Here is a 19,806-nt window from a genome sequence, read left to right on the forward strand (position 1 = left end):
TTTTACACTTGGTTGCATGCTGAAAATAGCCGATCTACAAGCTCACAACGCGTCGCAGTGCGACACGTTGTGAGCTTCTAGATCTGCTATTTTCAGCAAGTTTAAGTTTAGCCATTATGACGGCATCAAGGCCCGCCAAAATACATTTTAGTCAACCGTAGAATTAGTCGAGTAAAATCTTATGACATTTAGTCGACTAAAACTTGGACTAAAGCTAATTTAAATCTATTCAATACAATTAAAACTAAAATCGTCTCGTCTCGGTCTGTCTGTCACACAGAGCAGCGAAGCGGTGGTCCGAGAGAAGGCGGAGGTGGAGGCGGCCAGGGGTGCGGCCGAGGGTCACACGGGACGCCTGGCCCAGGAGGCCGACCGGCTGCGCAGGCGGACGCAGGAACTGGACAACGAGGTGGTCAAGCTCAACCGCATCGTGGACGAGGCCAAGCTGCAGGAGAGCCGACTGGGGGACAAGGTTGGCCGACTGGAGGTGAGACTTTATTCAATTATTCATTCTCATTAGAAGGCAGGTGTGTGCCATCCAGCCATTTCTCTAATTTCTTTGAAAGTGTCCATGTCTCGGAGCCATAGAGTAGAATCGGCTCAACGGTCGTTCTTATTATTTGTACTTTTGACGTTGTACTTGATCATACTAAGCGCATTAAAAAAAAGCATCAAAAGTACGTTTAGATCTGCTACGTTTTGAGTGGGGTTTTTTGAGTGAGAGTGGTTGTTCAGTAACAGGGGTCTCCCCCGTCTCTCCCAGCTCTTTGGCAAACAGAATACCAATTGCATCGAACAATAATCAGAATCTAGAGCTATTTAACACTATACTTATCACAATATCACCTTTTAAGTGTCCTGATAAATGTTGTTAGACTGTGTCTTTGCCCCCCCCCCCCACATTGTATTAATGTGATGAAAACCTTGTTTGGTTTGATGTGCTCTGGCAGAGGGATAAGAGGCAGCTGGAAGAGTCGTTGGCGGAAATCAAAGAACAGGAAGAAGAGATGTCACACGCCAACCGTGCATTGACCACCCGGTTAGAGGATGTCCAGGTGAGATGGCCTGCCCTTGTTTATTTATACTGACCACCAGGTTAGAGGATGTCCAGGTGAGATGGCCTGCCCTTGTTTATTTATACTGACCACCAGGTTAGAGGATGTCCAGGTGAGATGGCCTGCCCTTGTTTATTTATACTGACCACCAGGTGTCAAGGTATGTTGAAGGACAGACCTTGCAACCAATAGGAATGCTCTGACGTCATTGACTAGAGCCAGTGTTGTATGAAGTCAAGGGTGGTTGAGCGGTCACGCCGGACACACACACATGTTATAGCCTAAGCTGTTCTATCTATCCTGTCTGTTGTTCTTATAATAAACCGGGACTCCTGGGGGGTTACTGAAGCAAAGCCAACGCGTTCGTATACTTGACACCAGGTTAGAGGATGTCCAGGTGAGATGGCCTGCCCTTGTTTATTTATACTGCCCGTTGGGCACGGGCCTACTTGGAACGATGCAAGTTGGAAATGCACGCCGCGTGTGGAATGTGGAAAGCGTGTGTCACATTTGAAGTCGGCGGGGCGAACGCCGAACGATTTCCGAGTTAACGTGGATTACAGACATACGCACGTACAGTACGCACAGAGACTTGCATTTATAGATGGATATACTTTGTCGTATGACAAAATACTAGCAAAATAAGTAACTGATCTATAAGCTCACAATGTGCGACGACTTATTGTGAGATTGTAGATCGGCTATTTGTTGCTATTATTGGAAAGAAAGAAAATAACGTATTAATGACCTGCCCAAGGTTCAAAATGCTCCCTCAAAAATAGAAAAAAGCTCATGTTTTTTGTGTAATGTCTAATGTGTTCAATCGTTGTGATCAGTGGTGTAATGGTGATTTTTCTTTTAGTACCACGGCACGTCATGCGCACGCACACACACGCACGTGCACTCGCGCACCTACATGCAGCGCATGCGCACAGAACAGCTGATAGGCTAAACCAGAGGTTCCCAACTACTGGTACTAGTACCGGTGGTACTTGAGCCTCCCTCTAGTGGAACACAGAGGAGTCGCCCCAAAAAGGAGAAAAAGTGGAATGATCTTTTTTTATATTATATTATTTATATTGGGTAGTTCTTCTGACCAAGCAATTGGTTGAAACAGGCTCTCCGTCCGTGCTGAAATGAGCATGACGGCACACCTAGCCGTTAATAGAAGATTTGAGAAGGGATTAATCACATTAGAAATATCATCAGTTGTGCTGATTAGTGATTAGACAGAGTTTTGTCAGAGCAGCAGCATTATTGGCTTATAGGAATGGAACAAAAAGGGCGGGTCTACGCTCCAGTATTTTAACATCAGTTATCATGGTGGTACTTGGAGAGCCAGATATTTGCTCTACCTAAATTTATATTTAGGTAGTACTTCAGTATTAAAAGGTTGGGAATAATCAATGGCCTAAGCCACACAAACACAAAAGTAGACTTAAAATAATCAGACAAACTTCTTTACTGCGCTGCAGTATAGCGAAACTAAAAAGTTTGCTTCGGACGAATCTCTTCTTTGATGGACGGAGGAGGAGGAGGCGTTCTAGTTGCGTGCAGAACACCACAGCAGGCAGTAGAGCCTACTAGACTAGAGCCATACTGCTGTGAAAGTGTTGCTTATACCGTGTATGAGAAGAACGTGCCTTAACACGTAAACAGTTATGCGCGTGCACCGTTCCGTACCGTACCTGCGTGTGCACGTCACAATGTATTTGGTACCACGGCCGTGGTACTGCGTTCTGCGTTCTCCAAGCATGACACCACTGGTTGTGACAGATACTGTACGTGTGCCAAATACCGTATTGTGCCGAATATAAAACGAGACTGATTATAAGACGACCCCCCCCATTTTTCAAGACTCATTTGTGGAAAAATAACATTGAATGTCAAATAGTCTATCTAGTCCCCGGTTATAATACGACCCTGTTTTTTTAGGATATTTCCATTGAAAAAAAAACATTCAGCACATATAGGTTGCATTTTTTTGTCAAGCAAAAAGCAGTAAATAGTACTGTATGTTGTCGTGAGGCATGCCCTCTCAGCCATTCAGGACACCGAGATATCCATCAGTGGGTTTTGTATTGTAGTAGTGATTGAAATGTTTTGGCTTAACCCATTTAGACCTGAGGACGATTCTACAAAATGTCTTCTAAATACTGACAGGTTTCTGAAAAACCTATGTTTCTATGTCAGTGGTGCTCAAACTTTTTCATGTCAAGGACCCCCAGAATTATCTGTATTTGGCTGCAGACCCCCATCTGAAAATGTGTTCCAAGGACCCCCCACAAGCAAAGATATGAGTTTAAAACGTTTGCTGTGAAAGCATTATATTCAAAGATTTGTGCCACGTTTTCATGACTCTTCAAAAATAGCAGACCTACAAGCTCTTAGCGCGGCACTCAGTGTCGCGCTACGAGCTTGTAGATCTGCTATTTTTCAATAGCTAAAGTATAACATAATGCTTAAAACACCAAAAGGGTTTCCCACCCAGAATGGCTTAATACTAGCTGGCCCGGTCGTGGCTGAAAAAGAAAGCAACCTCAAAGAACCTTAAGAAGTTTTCAAATGAAAAGCTCTGTGAATTATTTGATGGGTTCACCCTGACTGTCTTTTCATGGCGGTGACCTTCTTCTTCCCACACACACACGCACGCGCACGCACGCGCACGCACATACACACACGCACGCACACACGCACGCACACACACACAGAGGAACCTGACCAAGATGAACGGTGAACACAAGGAGCTGGAGGAGAGGCTGATGGAGGAGCGCGTTCAGAAGGAGCAATTCAAAAACACCAAGAACGAGATCGAGGATGAAAGGAGGCTCCTGGACCGCACGGTGGACAAACTGCAGAGGGAGGTGAGCAGAGCACATACAGCACACTGGAGACCATTGTGTACTACTGTATGTTGTGAGTGAACATAACTGGAGACCATTGTGTACTACTGTATGTTAGAAAAACCCTATGTTTCTATGTCAGTGGTTCTCAAACATTTTCATGTCAAGGACACCCAAAAATATATGTAATTGGCCACCGACCCCCATTTGAAAATATGTTGTTCCAGGGCTGAAGTGTAAATTGTGAAATGGCACCTGTGTGTGTGTGTGTGTGTGTGCAGATGAACGAAATCGTGGAGGCTTCCCAGTCGTCCACTCAGGAGCTGCAGGAGCAGATCGACATCTACAGGGAGAAGAACCGCCGGGAGCTGGCCGACCTGCACAAGCAGCTGAAGGACAAAGGAGCGGAGATGGACACGCTACGTCTGGCCGCCAACGCTCTACAAGACCAGGTACGTCTGGCCGCCCACGCTCTACAAGACGATGTAGAGAGAGAGAGAGCTCTACAAGACGAGGTAGAGAGAGAACGCTCTACAAGACGATGTAGAGAGAGAGAGAGCTCTACAAGACGAGGTAGAGAGAGAGAGCTCTACAAGACGATGTAGAGAGAGAGAGAGCTCTACAAGACGAGGTAGAGAGAGAGAGCTCTACAAGACGAGGTAGAGAGAGAGAGCTCTACAAGACGAGGTAGAGAGAGAGAGAGAGCTCTACAAGACGAGGTAGAGAGAGAGAGCTCTACAAGACGAGGTAGAGAGAGAGAGCTCTACAAGACCAGGTAGAGAGAGAGAGCTCTACAAGACCAGGTAGAGAGAGAGAGCTCTACAAGACGAAGACTAAATTATATTGACAATTTCGTCAGCAAATAAAAACTAGACTAACATGTTAGGAAGGGACTAGTGGACATTATAAGAAGTTACGGTCGCTGCCGATGTTTACAGTTACCTTTGTGTCGTAATTCTAGCTCCGTGTCATGATTATCCGGCTGAAAATAGTTTTTAGCCTCCATTCATTGTCAATGGCATTTATTGTTTGTGTTAACCCATTCTGGTGTTTTGAGCATTGTGTCATGCTTTAGCTGTTGAAAAATAGCAGATCTACAATCTCATAGCGCGGCACCGAGTGCCACACTACGAGCTTGTAGATCTGCTATTTGTGGCGCAAATTTGGAATATATTATTCTTTCAGAGCGAACATTTTTAACTCAAATCTTTGCTTCTGGGGGGTCCCTGGAATAACGTATTTTCAGATTGGGGTCGGAGGCCTATTACATATAATTTTTGGGGTCCTTGACATAACATATTGAGAACCACTGACATAGAAACATAGGTTTTTGCAGAAATCTGTCATGAATTAGAAGGCATTTGTAGAATCGAAGCCTCGGGTCTAAATGAGACAGAATCTACACTATAGCTCTTTCAAAAATGCATTCAGGAACTTATTTGAACACAACCCCAAACCTCTGCCAAAAGTGTTCTTGTTAGTCTCCACTCTCTGGGTCATGTGGGGGGGTGGGGTGGGGGGCGAGGGGGCGGGGATGAGGGGGGGTGAGGGGGGGGGGGGGACGACGACGACCATGTGGTTGTCAGTAGGCTCACACCAAGCCAAAGCCTCCCACCAAGAACAATGGATGATGAGTCTTTGTCCTGAATTAATGTGGTTTGACAGCCTCCCCCCCCCCCCCTCCCTACCCCACCACATCAACCCCCACCTCCCCTCCACCGTCCCACCGAGGTTCAGAGCATGATGTCATGGCTTAGGAATGTTTGACCCCCCCCCCCCCCCCCCCCCGCTCTTATAGCACATTCTAACCAGTGTTGGATAAAGTACTCAAAGGTTTTTACTTGAGTAAAAGTATCAATAATGCAATTTGGAACTACTCCTGTTACAAGTAGTAAGAGTCCGGAATTAAACGTTTACTTGAGTGAAAGTACAAAGGCACTGGCATCAAAAAGTACCAAAAGTAGAAAGTACTCTTTATGCAGAATGTCCCATTTCAAGTTGTCAAATGTATACAAATCTTTTGAAAATAGCAGATCCACAAGCTCACAATGGCCGAAATGTATATTGGGGCTGAAGTGGTTACTGTATGTTTTGTAATATTAATCAAAATCTACAAAAAAGTAACCAGTAACTAAAGTTTTCAAATAACCGTAGTGGAGTGAAAGTACAATATTTGCCTCTGAAATATACTGTAGTGGAGTATAAGTATAAGTATAAGTAAAAGTAAAGTACAAATACGAATACCTCAAAATTGTACTTAAGCACAGTACTTAGGTAAATGTTCTTAGTTACTTTCCACCCCTGATTGTAACTAGCCTGCTCCTCATCCTTAGCGCCAGTCATTGCATGAATGTTGTCGCGTTGTGGTTTCAAGATGCAACACAGGTCAAGTCAGCCGAGAGGTCTAGAGCAGTGGTTCACAAACCTTTTCATGTCAAGGACCCCCAAGTTGACACTAATTAGCCCCGCGGACCCCCATTTGAAGAGATATGCCCGGGACCCCCAAGTTGACACTAATCAGCCCGCGGACCCCCATTTGAAGAGATATGCCAGGGACCCCCATAAGAGAAGATTTCTACGGCTCTAGCAGTGATTCTCAACCTGTTTAATTTCAAGGACCCCCAGTTTGACATGCATATTAATCTATGGACCCCCATTTAATGACATTTATATCTCTGGGAACCCCAATTTATATTGTGAAATCAATGTTATTTTAACTCTGAGAGTGTACAAATGGAACCGAATGGATCCGTTAGGGTCCATTTGGTTCCATTTGTACACTCTCAGAGTTACAGACCCATGAGATTCCATTTGGTGCCAAACTATTATTTAGCTGGGGACCCCCTGGAACTCCATCAAGGACATTACTGGGGATCCCCGGACCCCACTTTGCGAAACACTGGTCTAGTGCTAATACGATGAAAAAGCTGAGAAAATGGAGCCTCCGGGTTTAGAATTATTATGAGAGAGTAATAATCCTGTCCTTGCCCCAAATGCGAACCATTTGATTGAGTTTGGTTTACGGTATAGACGCTGGGAGAGAAAGGAAATGGTGATGAATCACTTTGATCATTCTTTGCAGAACTTTTGGCCCCGGCGGCTCCCACGATTATTATAACTGATAACCACGAAATAATGCCACTAATCTCCGAGCCACTCCCGTTTGTTTGCAATGTATCGGCTTTCACCTTAGGAATGTCAGGAATGTTTTTGTACAATTATTTAGGGAAAAAAAGGCCCGTGTGAATAATTAGGTATAAATGGTGGGGTTTATTTGACCTTTTTTAATAATTTTATTTAATCCAGAGCGATTTACAGTACGCAAGAACAAAAACATGGTAATACATCATATACATAAATAGTCATCATGAATCATACGTAAGCTAAGAACCTAACAGTGGAATATTTATATAATGAATACACTATAGAGTGCTATGTCTACATAAAATGTTATCTAAGTTACATAAGTTGAGCCTTTGCATACGCCTGTAAAGTCGTCGGGGCTAGGGCAAGTGCTACGGGCTAAAATGGAGTCTGAAGAGGTGGGTTTTTTCAGACTACGGCGGAAGATTGGGAGTGAGTCTGCACTTCTGATTGCAGTGGGAAGTGCATTCCGTATTTTTGGAGCCAGAAGGGAGAAGAGTTTGGGACGTGTGGAGCGCTGTCCTGGTGTTTTTTAGTGAATAAAGACCAGTTTATGTTGGGTGCAAACTCCATTATGTCCAAAACTGTTCCAGTACTTTTCCGTATTCAAATTCAAAAACAGCAAAAAAACAAAAGTAGCAGATAATAATAATAATATATCAAACTCAAGATATCTCAAGATTCAAATTATTGTTACCTGCATTACTTAATTACTTAATTTATGAAGTCTTGCCTGTTGTCTCTCGATTGCCTGTTGTCTCTCCTACGGTGCCACATAATACAGCATGGAAATGTGGACAAAATGTTATTCAACAATAACACAAATATTCTTTAGTTTTGGGTCTAACTAAATCTCATCAAATGGTGTTCCGTGGCTCAAATGCTGAATTAATAATGGGCCTTGTCACATCAACACTGAAGTAGGACGTTCATTTACAACAACAACAAAGAAGAAAATAAAAAGTTAGAATGTGGAAATACTGGAGGTTTCTGCCCAACAGCAACGATGTAAAATATTAGTAGTAGCTACATGCCCACCACCGGTCAGAGAGCATGAGGGAAGGTAGTAGTAGCTACATGCCCACCACCGGTCAGAGAGCATGAGGGAAGGTAGTAGTAGCTATATGCCCACCACCGGTCAGAGAGCATGAGGAAAGGATGACACTTTATGGTCTTTATATAAAGTTGATATTAGTAGTAGCTACATGCCCACCACCGGTCAGAGAGCATGAGGAAAGGATGACATTTTATGGTCTTTATATAAAGTTGATATGAGTTAATGAATGTTGAATCAATGAATGAATGGTATCTGAAATGTAACAACAGAAAATACAGAGGAACATTATGACATTAAATGACATGAGTACAGCAGGTTTCATACTACATTTTGTAACTGATAACAATAGGAAACATGTCTAGTTATTTAGCTTTAGCAAACACAGTGGAACACATGCAATGAAAGGAACATGAATTAAAGCGAACACTGCACAAAGTACTGCCCAACAGCAACAATATATTATTTGATAGTGCAGAAGTTGTTAATAACAAGGAATAAGATAAGGAAGCAGTATGTAGGGTATAGGGTACGACATGCTTACAATTGGGAATAGGATGTCCACAAGAGAAGCTGGTGTACTCAGTAGTAACAAAAACCAAAGACAAAGCAAAACCTAAGACTCAACTACAGTAAGCAGTAAAAAGTTTATTTCTGGGTCAGCAAGCAAAGCAACTTTTATCTTCAGATATTTTAAAAAAAAAAGGTCCTTGAGAAGTTAGTCATCCCTTTGCATAACATTCCAACATGTGGTGCCAGTCACCCAGAACAAGGAGTATATCCAGTAAAAAGTGTTAGCTTTGTTTAAACAAAAAATGTTACAAGACAACCAGCAGGTCTTTTGTTATTACGGCCCTTCCCCCCCTTTTGTTTTAGCAAGGACACTGTCATAACAGCCTGCTAAATTTGGACTCCATGGTTAATGTTTCATTTCAGTCCTGAGAACTATAGTAATGGTAAATGGTGCATTTATATAGCGCCTTTATCCAAGGCGCTTTACATAGATCAATCAATTCACCCATTCACACACACATTCATACACCGATGGCGGCGGAAACCATGCAAGGCACCAACCAGCACACCAGGAGCAATTAGGGGTTCAGAGTCTTGCTCAAGGACACTTCGACACTAACTCTGGGGGGGTTCGAACTGGCAACTTTGCGGTTACCATCCAGCCACTCTGCCGCTGAGACACCGCCGCCGTAATGACATGAATGGGTTAATGTAGGAAAAGGGCGGAAACATTATTTGCATATAAATCAATCACATGATATTCTATAAAAGAAGATACATCTTTTGAATTTTCTTTTGGTACCAATTATCTGGGGCGCAAATACAACTAATTCAGGGCATGAACAGATAAATGGCCGATATATATTGTTAATCATATTTATAATTGATAAATACTTCATAATTCATAATTGGTTACAAGTCCTACACTAATAATTGCATGAGTCATAACTGAGGGAGGGTAATTTTTTGTTTTAGGTGGCTAACGGCTGTGAGTCAGGAGCTGAAGGTTCCCGGTTTGTTCTCTTCTTCCTGGCTTCACGTCAAAGTGTCCTTGAACAGAAAATAGAAACCCTGACTGCTCTCGTGAGAGTGCTTCCTTGCATTTTTGGCCAGCGTCAGTCTAGGTGTGATTTGAGAGCACGTTTTCACTATGACCTCTGTGTATCATTGTTTCTTAGTTTGTAGCATCTTTTAATCATCAACTGACATTTTCAGTATTGCTACTCACAAGTCCTTCTTCTCTCGGTCTCTCAGTTGCCAGACAATCTAAAGTCATGGGTTCAGGGAGTTTAGGGACCCCCAGGGGACCTTGGGGCGGTTCCAGGTGGTCCCCAGCCAGCCCTAGTTAATGAACCAAATGGACCCTTTACAGTATGCGTCTGTAACCCCAAGGGTGTACAGATGAAACCAAATGGACCCGTTCCATTTTATACACATCATCATGTAGATTGGGGGGTCCCAGAGAGAATAATGGTATGAAATTCGAGTCTGTGGTAATGCATAACAAAATAATGCCGGAGGACAGGTCCTTGAAATTCAAATGGTTCAGAATCACTGCTATAGCCGTATACATAAATGGTCTCTTATGGGGGTCCCTGGTATATCAAATGAGAGTCCATGGCCGGGCTAGTGTCGATTTGGGGGTCCTTGGCACGGGAAAGTTTGAGAACTACTGAAGTAGTGTATAGACCTGTTGTCTTGCCTTCCCTTGGCAGTGCTTTTGAAGGGTCCACACACACCCTTTCTTTTTTCCTAACGTTTCTGGGCTGCAGGTACCGGTATTTCAGGACAACATTTGTTTTAATCACGGGAAAGTGTCGTTTTCGGTGGGTTTGATAAATGCCCGGGCCCGTATCAAGAGTTGTGTTTTTGCATGTGTAGGAGGCTTTTTTGGAATGGGGTCATTTGTTTAATTTTGGCTCCTTGAAGCAACAGCATACACAGGTATAATTCATTGTTCCCTCGCTCTGCTCCGTCGTTCCGACATCCACGCACGGCGAAGTCTCTTTGTCCAGCTGTTCGTACAGGAAGTAGAGGAAGTTGTGTCATTGTTGTGAAAGCCCGGGGGCGGGGGGGGGCCTATCTGACCTGCTCTACATCCTCCTACGAGCCCCTCTCCCCAGATCCTTTTAATGAAACGACCCGTCCCGCCAAAATAGATCTGGTGGTGAGGTCACCTCTCCAGCTGCGCCAAATCCCTGTCGCTCCACACCCTTTTTGTTATTTATTTATTTTTTACATTTGGCAGACTTTTGCTAAAATTACAAACATGCATGGTAAAAAAAAACCTAATAAATAATAAACTCTTGAGTTTATAGCGTATAGGAATGTTACCAAATGGACTCGTGTCCTTGTATGCTCTCAGAGTTTAGTAACTTCTGTGTACTGAGGAGACAAAAAAAATTCTTTCTTTTCCTGACTCAATATAAAACTCACACAAGGCACATGTATAATGAGAAACTGTCAAATGATTACAAATTTTAATCACATTAATCACAGTTTAAAAATCAATTAATCATGATTAATCACCATTCGAAGTATATGTCCAAAATATGCCATGTTTTTTCTGTATAGTGTTGTGGCAGTGGAAAGATAAAATCCATCCATAATATCCATTTAACATACGTATGTAGTATGTTTTAATTTTTACAACAAATCCAGTGTGGTAGGATGGTGTTTCTCTGTCGTGCTATGTGATATGAGCCTCTGCCTAGTATGTACTTTCAAAGAAATTAGAGAAACGGTTGGGTGCCACTTACACCCGCCTTCTAATGAGAGCGCAAAATCTGTCTTGGAAGAGCCTAAATAATCTAAATAATTTCACAAATTTAATTATCTCACTTACCCGGTAAGTTATTTTATTTTAAGTTATTTTGACGGCTAGTTCATTCATTTTAATGCATGCAATGTTAATGTTTCCGTGGCTCACAGCAGCCACGAGGGCACCTTGTGGTCGCTGTTGAAATGACGGTAAGCAGGTATAAACTAATAAGGGTACTTGTGTTTTTCCTCTGCAATCTATCACAGCGGGGGGTGGGGGGGTGGGGGTATCTCAGCGGTGGGTGGGGGTATTTCAGCACTCGGTCACCGCGGCCTGTTACCCCCAGACCTATATTTCCCCCAGCGTTCATTTCTTTACTTGTTGGGGGTGGGTTAAAAAAAAAAAGGAGCTCTTATATTGTGCTGTATATAATAATTGTAGTGTAATTGCCAAATATTTGTTTTGGGGGACGCGAAGAGTCCAGATGATGAATGTTCACTGTCTCCACGTTAAGAAGAGGGGGCAATCCAGCTGTGGAGGGCACGGGGGGGGGGGGGGGGGGATACCAGTAACACACGCTGTGCAAAAGCTCTATTAGTCATTGAGGAGGACCTGTAAGCATTTTCTCAAAGCAACAGACTGTGTGTACTCACGGTCACAGGGTGAAATTGAAATATAACGTTCGCTGTCGAGCCAGAAAGCCTATTATCTCCATAATTATTTTAGCTTTTAGGTTTGTTTTATTTTTTGCTAAATTAACGCCCTACTACTGAATCCTGAAAAGTACCAGTTTGGACAGATTAGACGTTTCAACGTCTTATCTAAGCCTAGACTGCTAAAAAACTTTCATTTTTAGACTATTTTTACCCCAGTTTTTAGACCAATTTTTTAGACTACAAAAATGCTCAGTGGGGCAGGTTGGTGGTGCCTTGCATCAGTTGCATGGTTTCCTCCGCCATCGGTGTGTGTGAATATAATATACAATCTATGTAAAGAACCTTGGATAAAGGCACTATATAAATGCACCATTTACCATTCATGTTGTCTGGTCATCCCCCGTAGCTGTCCCGGCGCGATGAGGAGCTGCGGCAGTGCAGACAGGAGAGAGACGAGGCCACGCTCGCCCAGAAGACACTCACGCAACAGATCTACGACCTGGAGAAGGACGCTGAAAGCAGCTCTCAGTCTAAAGACGACAAGACACGTCACATCAAACTGTTGGAGGTACTAACAGTAGGATTCCTGTTTTTTTGGGTTGTCGATTCCATGGTTGACGGTAACGTTACGTGGGCGATATTCCTTCCTTTATAGCCATATGATACGATACGAAGTCTCGCGTATAAACCAGACAACTATTCCATAATCCCTGAATGCTACATAGAGTCTGGAACTACACCTCCCGATAATCCGAGTAAGGAAGCTGCCATTTCCGTTAAAATAGCTTTACATTTTTGTCTCCACCAGGCCGAAGGCAAGGGGAGAGAGTATGTTTTGCACGTCCGTGTGTGTGTGCACTCACACTCCCTGGATGCCAACGATGAACCTCTGCCCCACATTTTTGGATATTACTCCTCCAGATTCTGTCCAAAAATCCCGCAAATCGTTACACAGTATCTCTATAGTCATGTGTTCAAGACGGATCTGTCCGATATTTCATATTCCATCCTAATTGGCTAACATTGGCTTTCAAAGTTTGCAGGATTGGCCCGTTTTTGACAAAAACCCTCAAATCATGAACGCAGCATGCAATTTACGTGAAATCTTTCACAGACTTTCCTACTAGGCTGAGGAATATATCCCAACCTTTTCACATTGGCTTATTATAGCGCCACCAGGAGGCCACAACCTGACCTGCCCTGGTGGAGACCTGTGCCCAGAGGGGCACTTTATCTAGTATTATTTAATTTTCATTTCTGCTAAGCAGCAAGCTATATATGCTTAGATGATTTCTATTAGGATAAACTTGCGCGACTGTCAGGACGAAATCGCTTTACTCATGATGATCAGAGTAAAGCTGCTCTGTTCTCCCAGAGCGCAGCAAACTCGGTGGCTAGGCTAGCTAGTTTCTTGGGACATTTGTGGTCGTAGTGACTACATCTGTCATTACATTTCAGCGATTTTCTTAGTTTTAAGGGTAAGCAATATTACACTCGAGGGGGTGGTTTAATGTGATTAATGCACGCCTCCGATGCTGCAGGAACGAGCCCGCAGGGCGAGTTCCGAAAGCAACGCAGAAGTAAACCACCCCCTCTCGTGTAATATTGCTTAATTGACTGTGGGGTTTCTTTGAGTGTGTCTTACTGATATTGTGGATGTTGGTGTTTCTGCAGGACAGGATCGTTCAGCTGGAGCTGGACCTGGATGAAGAACGTAACAGTGGAGACATGCTGATGGACAGGATCGACCGCGGACGAGAACAGGTAACGTTAATAAAGCGTTTTATTTCCTGTGTGCTGCTCACCCTGTCGGTTAGACTGACCCCCAAGTCAGTGTTAAAGCTCAAACCACACCAATGGGTCGAGACTGAGGCGACGAAACGGTTTTAGCGTTCGTCCCAGCGGTGTCATATTATGTCCTGTTGCACGTCAGCGCATTGGTAACGCATGTCAACCACAAGTGATTCAATTGGTTCAATTCAATGGTTGCTTGCAACAGTGTTGTTTTTGGCAGAAATGTTTTATTTTAGTTTTAAGGGCCTTGCAAACGTGAAGCGAGGAACGCAGGCGTTGTTGCCTGGATCAACACAGGTCTCCTCCAGGTCTGCTCAAGAGGGGCGCAACAACTAAAATGTCATGCCATTTTAGTCGATTCAATCTACGGTTGATGTATCGACTAAAATGTATTTTGGCGGGCCTTGATGCCGTCGTAATGGTTGATTTTACACAACGTGTCGCGCTGCGACGCGTTGTGAGCATGTAGATCGGCTATTTTCAGCATGCAACTAAGTGTAAAATGACTGATAGTGGATCTCTTGTCCACTAGTCCATTCCTAACATTTTAGTCTAGTTTTTATTTCTTGACGAAATTGTCGATTTATTCTTAGTCTTAGTTTTAGTCATCATAGCTTAGTTTTCATGTAGTTTCCATTCAGTTTTCGTCTGTGAAAAAAAGGTAGTCGACGAACATTTTTCGTCATAGTTTTAGTCGACGAAAACAACACTGGCTTGCAACTACATGCGTCTACGTGCGTCTAGGAACTCGCAACCATGTGGTTGCGAGGAGTTGTCACGGCGACCCGTTGGTGTGGTTTGGAATTATTTTAGTGATGATCATTAAAAAAAACACCTGCTCCATCGCAACTTATAACAAACTGACTCCAGATCATCATTTTTCAGCATCCTGCTATACTCTGCCTCACCTCACCACCCCATATAACAACACAACAACACAGAATCACTGAAAGAGAAAAGAGGATATATCCCACGATTTTTGCAACCCATTTTTTCACCCAGTGTCAATTATCTAATGTAATCCTGGGCGCTACACTTCCTCTGCCAACCTGGGGGGGCAGCGGACTGACCTCATGCTTCTCTCTATGCATGAGGAGTCCAAGCTGCTTCTTTTCACCTGACAGGGGAGAGTTTTCCCGGCTGGATGTAGCGCATGGAAGGAACACGTTATTCCGACCAGTTCCTTTCCCCTCCATCAGGCGGCCCGGCTGGCCAGGGGGAGGCAGTATAGAGACCAGGATTACTGCAAGTTTTTTTCAGGCCTAAATGGGTTAAATAGGAAAAAGAAAAAACCCAAATGAAAGCTATTCAAGAGACTATGACTAAAAACTCAAATAAAAATTTGCTGTCAAAATCAACACTGGCAGCGTGCCAGCCGTGGGTCCAACAGCATCTTATCTAATTTCCATGCGTCAGTCACAAGAGAGAGAGAGAGAGTCAGACCCCTCTCAGGAGGCACACAGAGAGAGAGAGTCAGACCCCTCTCAGGAGGCACAGAGAGAGAGAGAGAGAGTCAGACCCCTCTCAGGAGGCACACAGAGAGAGAGAGTCAGACCCCTCTCAGGAGGCACAGAGAGAGAGAGAGAGAGTCAGACCCCTCTCAGGAGGCACACAGAGAGAGAGAGTCAGACCCCTCTCAGGAGGCACAGAGAGAGAGAGAGAGAGAGTCAGACCCCTCTCAGGTGGCACACACTGCCAACATGTCTCAAGTTAGTTGTGGAGGTTGTGGAGTTCATGTGCAGTATAAGTGCATCTCGAGAACAAACTCCCAAGATTCCTTCCTCGTGCTACAGTATGCCTGCCTGGTCAGACTTTTCGTGTCCTGGCCGGGGCGAAGCCAGTGCTCCACTTTCTTCCCCTTCCTTTTGGATAAAGCTGCTGATGGAGGCGTTATGAACCGAGCAGGGGGAACATTTTGTTTGTGTGTGAGAGCTTGGTTTGGCTGTTAGAATGTTGTTGTCTTTGGACCTTTTGTGTGTGTGTGTGTGTGTGTGTGTGTGTGTGTGTGTGTGTAGGAAATGACATTGTTCTAGATGCTATTAAGCTTAACATGTACACTCTGTGTAACGCATTAGCCAGTGTGATTATCTGATCAGGATGTCCCGCTTAGTTACAGCAGGGGTTCTCAACCTGGGGGTCCCGGGAACTGAATGTCTCAATGGCTGTAAAATGGAGTTTACATAGTGCATGCATAAACTTTCCTTAATGATTTATTAGTTTTAACAAAGGGCCATAGCCACTCATGACGGCTATGGCCGTTTTTAGCCCAAGGAGTGTTTTTTGTGCAAAACTAACTTGGTATAGATTCAGCATCATGAAAACCCCCTAGTTTGACATGTCACATGCTACTTAAAGCATGATGACATTTAGATTATTATTTTTCCTTATACGTGTAGGTTGTTAATGGTATGGTCACATATTATGGCAATTATGAAAATTGCTCAACATATGCAAGTTAGCATGTTTATCAGTTTCTACATGCTGGGGACCCATACTCAACATTTCTAACATCAGTTTCTACATGCTGGGGACCCATGCTCAACATTTACAACATAAAACGTTGGTGTACACTACAGTATTCTCAACATGCCTGGGTTCACATTCTGGCAAGTGGACTACATTGCAAACAGGAAGAGACTGGCATTGTGACAGAAGTGCTTATGGGTTGGGTTCAGCTGAGCCTGAGTGCTGTTGTCCAGGCAACACTGCTTTCTGCAGTCAGAGTGGAGTGAGCGTGCGTGCGTGCGTGCGTGCGTGCGTGCGTGCATGCGTGCGTGCGTGCGTGCGTGCGTGCGTGCGTGCGTCTGTCTGTCTGTCTACAACCTCACAATGCGTTGCGATGCGACATTGTGAGCTTGTAGATCGCCCATTTAAAAAAACATTTATATACATTTGAAAACTTGAAATGGGACATTCTGCAATAAGTACATTTTGATGACAATACTTTAGTACTTTCACTCAAGTACATTTTGAATTCGGGTCTTTTACTCGTAACGGAGTAGTTCTAAATTGCAGTATTGATACTTTTTACTCAAGTACAACAATTGAGTACTTCTTCCAACACTGCCGAAACCATCCAAACTACAAACTCTACAAGGCGTTGCAGGCTATTTTTTTTTTGTTGCTTTAGTTAGGCAAAAATCAGACCTGTCTGAAGTGAGTGGTGCAACAGTGACACTTGGCGGTCAACAAATGCTATTGCATCTGGTACTCTGTTCCGTACTGTTACACTAAAAACCCAGCTTCCCATCATGCACCTGTGCACAGTGTGAAGCTCAACAGCTCCACTTTGTCACCTGTTGGTAGTACCCTAAACATACAGCCATGCAGACATAGGGATGGACAGACATTGCTGCGCCACTCAAAAATAATAATGTCAAAACATGGCATTCATAAAAAATCACTGTCCTGCTAAAATGTGAATGTCCTCAAAAGTATAGTATTAGTGCGTGCGTGCGTGCGTGCGTGCGTGCGTGCGTGCGTGCGTGCGTGCGTGCGTGCGTGTTAGAGGGTGTATGGCTATGGGGGTCTGGTGGCAGCAGAGAGAGAGAGAGAGAGAGAGGCGCTCGCACTGAGAGAACACCTGCGTCTCTCCCTAGCACCAGGTGCTCCTCTCCTGTCTAAATGAGAGTAATCTCCCCCCTCTCCCTCCTCTCCTCTCCTCTCCTCTCCCCGCCGTCTCTCACAAAGCAGATTAGTTTCGCTGTATGTTCCAGTCTGCTGATTCAGCTCCCTCAAGCGCCCGTGCCGGGGCGCACCAGTTATAGGGGCCATCGTTCATCAGAGCCAGCCCCACTGTCACACCACTAATTGGCATAAAATATCACCAATTCTGTTGCTGGAGTCCCCCTCCCTCCCTCCCTCCCTCCCTCTCTCTCTTCCACAAAAGAAAGAACCATCACCCCGGCCGCCGTTTGTATCGATTGTGGTTTTCATCCCTTGGCTGCCTTTTTTTTAAGTGTCACTTGGACAACTCTGGATGTCCAACTCTGTTATACTGGATTTATATTTAGTTGCATGCAGTGCCGGGCATTGTGCACGGAAAACTTGCGGGATCGATCTACAAAGCTACACAAGTTCACAACGTGTCGCGTCAACCAAGTATAAAATCAGCCATAAGTTCCTGCCACCGAACCAACTTGAGTGTGGAAGTGATATAGTGAGAATTTTAATCGCCCCGGGTTAACGTCGTCTACCCTCGCGTGACCTTAAACTGAATCAAAGTGCGGGTAGAAAGGTGAATCTCTTGAACAAGAAAAAAAAAGTGAAGAATGATCTAAAAGAAAGGCTGAAGTTATATAAACCTTATGAGAAATGATTATGAAACTTAATCACATTTTCTTGGCTCCCACTTTCTGTCTTGAAAGCCGGTGATTTATGACAGCCATTTAGAGCCACATTACACTGAGGCTTGACGTGGGGACCGTTGTGGGTGTTGTACTAATGTACTGTACATAACAGCAAGGCGGTTGGAATGCAACCGAACAGGAATATCCAATGTTCCAAAACCCGCTAATTAGCTAAAGCCCTTGTCAGTCTCGTGTGATAACCGCCGTGGCTTTAGTCTTTTTTGAGTCACTGCACGCTACAGAGACCTCCCTCCCCTCCCCTCCTCAGAGGGGGGGAATAGGCTCAGCCCGGTGGCTGCACAGGTAATGATTGTCCTCAGACAGAATGCGGGGGCCGTGTCGGCGGGCCGGGCCAGGCCAAGGCACTGAAGGCAGGCGATGACAGTGTCTGGGCTCTCTTGCTTGACAGGTGGAGCAGATGAGGAATGAACTGCTGCAGGAGAGGGCTGGCAGACAGGACCTGGAGTGTGACAAGTTGGCTCTGGAGAGACAGGTACTTACTAACTACTACAGCACTCGACTCAACTTTGCCTTGTCTTGGAGGACAAATACAAACTCTTGCACAAAGTCTCGAAAAGAGCAAAATCAAATCCAAGCCCCTGTGCGTCGTGTCATTCATCTCTGTCTGCACGTCCTTCTTCATTGCCTTCTTTTTATGCCGTTTTCGATGGTTTTTGCCCCATTCCTGCATCCATTCCATTTCTTCTTCTTTTTTTCCTTTTCCTGTTTTCCTGTTTTTGTGTGTTGGGAGGCTGGTGGTGGGCCCATAAATCAGTGAATGCAGGTGTCTTACTGAAAGTCCTTCTTATTATGTGTGTCTTCCTCCGATAGAACAAAGACCTGAAGGGCCGCGTGTCTCATCTAGAGGGCTCCCAGAAATCCAACAAAGACGGCGTTGTGTCCCAAATGGAGAGTCGCATCCAGGAGCTGGAGGAGAGGCTGGAAGCAGAGGAGAGGTGAAGGCCATGCTTTAGAATAGGTGTAGGATTTAGAAGACATTTTGTAGAATTTGTCCTCAGGTCAAAATGGGTTAATAAATAAAAATGATTTTATTTTGATTTGACTTGGTTCTCCAGGGAGCGTGCCAACCTACAGCTGGCCAACCGTCGGCTGGAGAGGAAGGTGAAGGAGATGATGATGCAAGGAGATGAAGAGCATCACTCAATGCAAGACCAAAAAGACCAGGTAAGCAATATTACAACGTACACTATACACACACACACACACACACACACACACGTAGAGACTAGACACAACACACACACAAGTACGTACACATACCTTGCATTGATTAGCGGGCCGTGCCCATTTATCATCCAAACAACATCCAAACCAACATTTGCGAGAGAGAAAAAGAAAAGTGAATTTGTGCTGATGATGCGGTGTGCATGCTGCCATTAAACCATCGCTATTCATTCCTCCCCTTCTCTCAAAGCTGAATCTGCGTCTCAAGGCCCTGAAGAGGCAGATGGATGAGGCGGAGGAGGAGATAGACCGACTGGAGCACGGCAAGAAGAAGCTGCAGAGAGAGCTGGACGAGCAGCAGGAGGCCAACGATCAGCTCCAGAGTCAGCTCAAAGCTCTGAGGAGCGAGATGAGGTAAAACCACACGATATGGAACCGTTTGAAATACAGCA

General features: G+C 44.4%; 1 protein-coding gene across 1 annotated transcript in view; it reads left to right on the plus strand.

Moving 5' to 3' along the window:
* LOC306919717 (cingulin-like protein 1) overlaps window positions 1–19,806 on the plus strand; it is a 70,587-nt gene that overhangs the window by 44,063 nt on the left and 6,718 nt on the right. Inside the window, 10 exon segments of the mRNA XM_079496271.1 lie at window positions 281–487; window positions 951–1,055; window positions 3,767–3,919; window positions 4,180–4,350; window positions 12,433–12,594; window positions 13,701–13,790; window positions 18,579–18,662; window positions 19,001–19,125; window positions 19,246–19,354; window positions 19,605–19,768. Of these exon segments, the coding sequence (XP_079352397.1) occupies window positions 281–487; window positions 951–1,055; window positions 3,767–3,919; window positions 4,180–4,350; window positions 12,433–12,594; window positions 13,701–13,790; window positions 18,579–18,662; window positions 19,001–19,125; window positions 19,246–19,354; window positions 19,605–19,768 (1,370 nt within the window).

This window comes from Electrona antarctica (genome assembly GCF_951216825.1).
Source record: "Electrona antarctica genome assembly, chromosome: 3".
Lineage (NCBI taxonomy): Eukaryota > Metazoa > Chordata > Actinopteri > Myctophiformes > Myctophidae > Electrona > Electrona antarctica.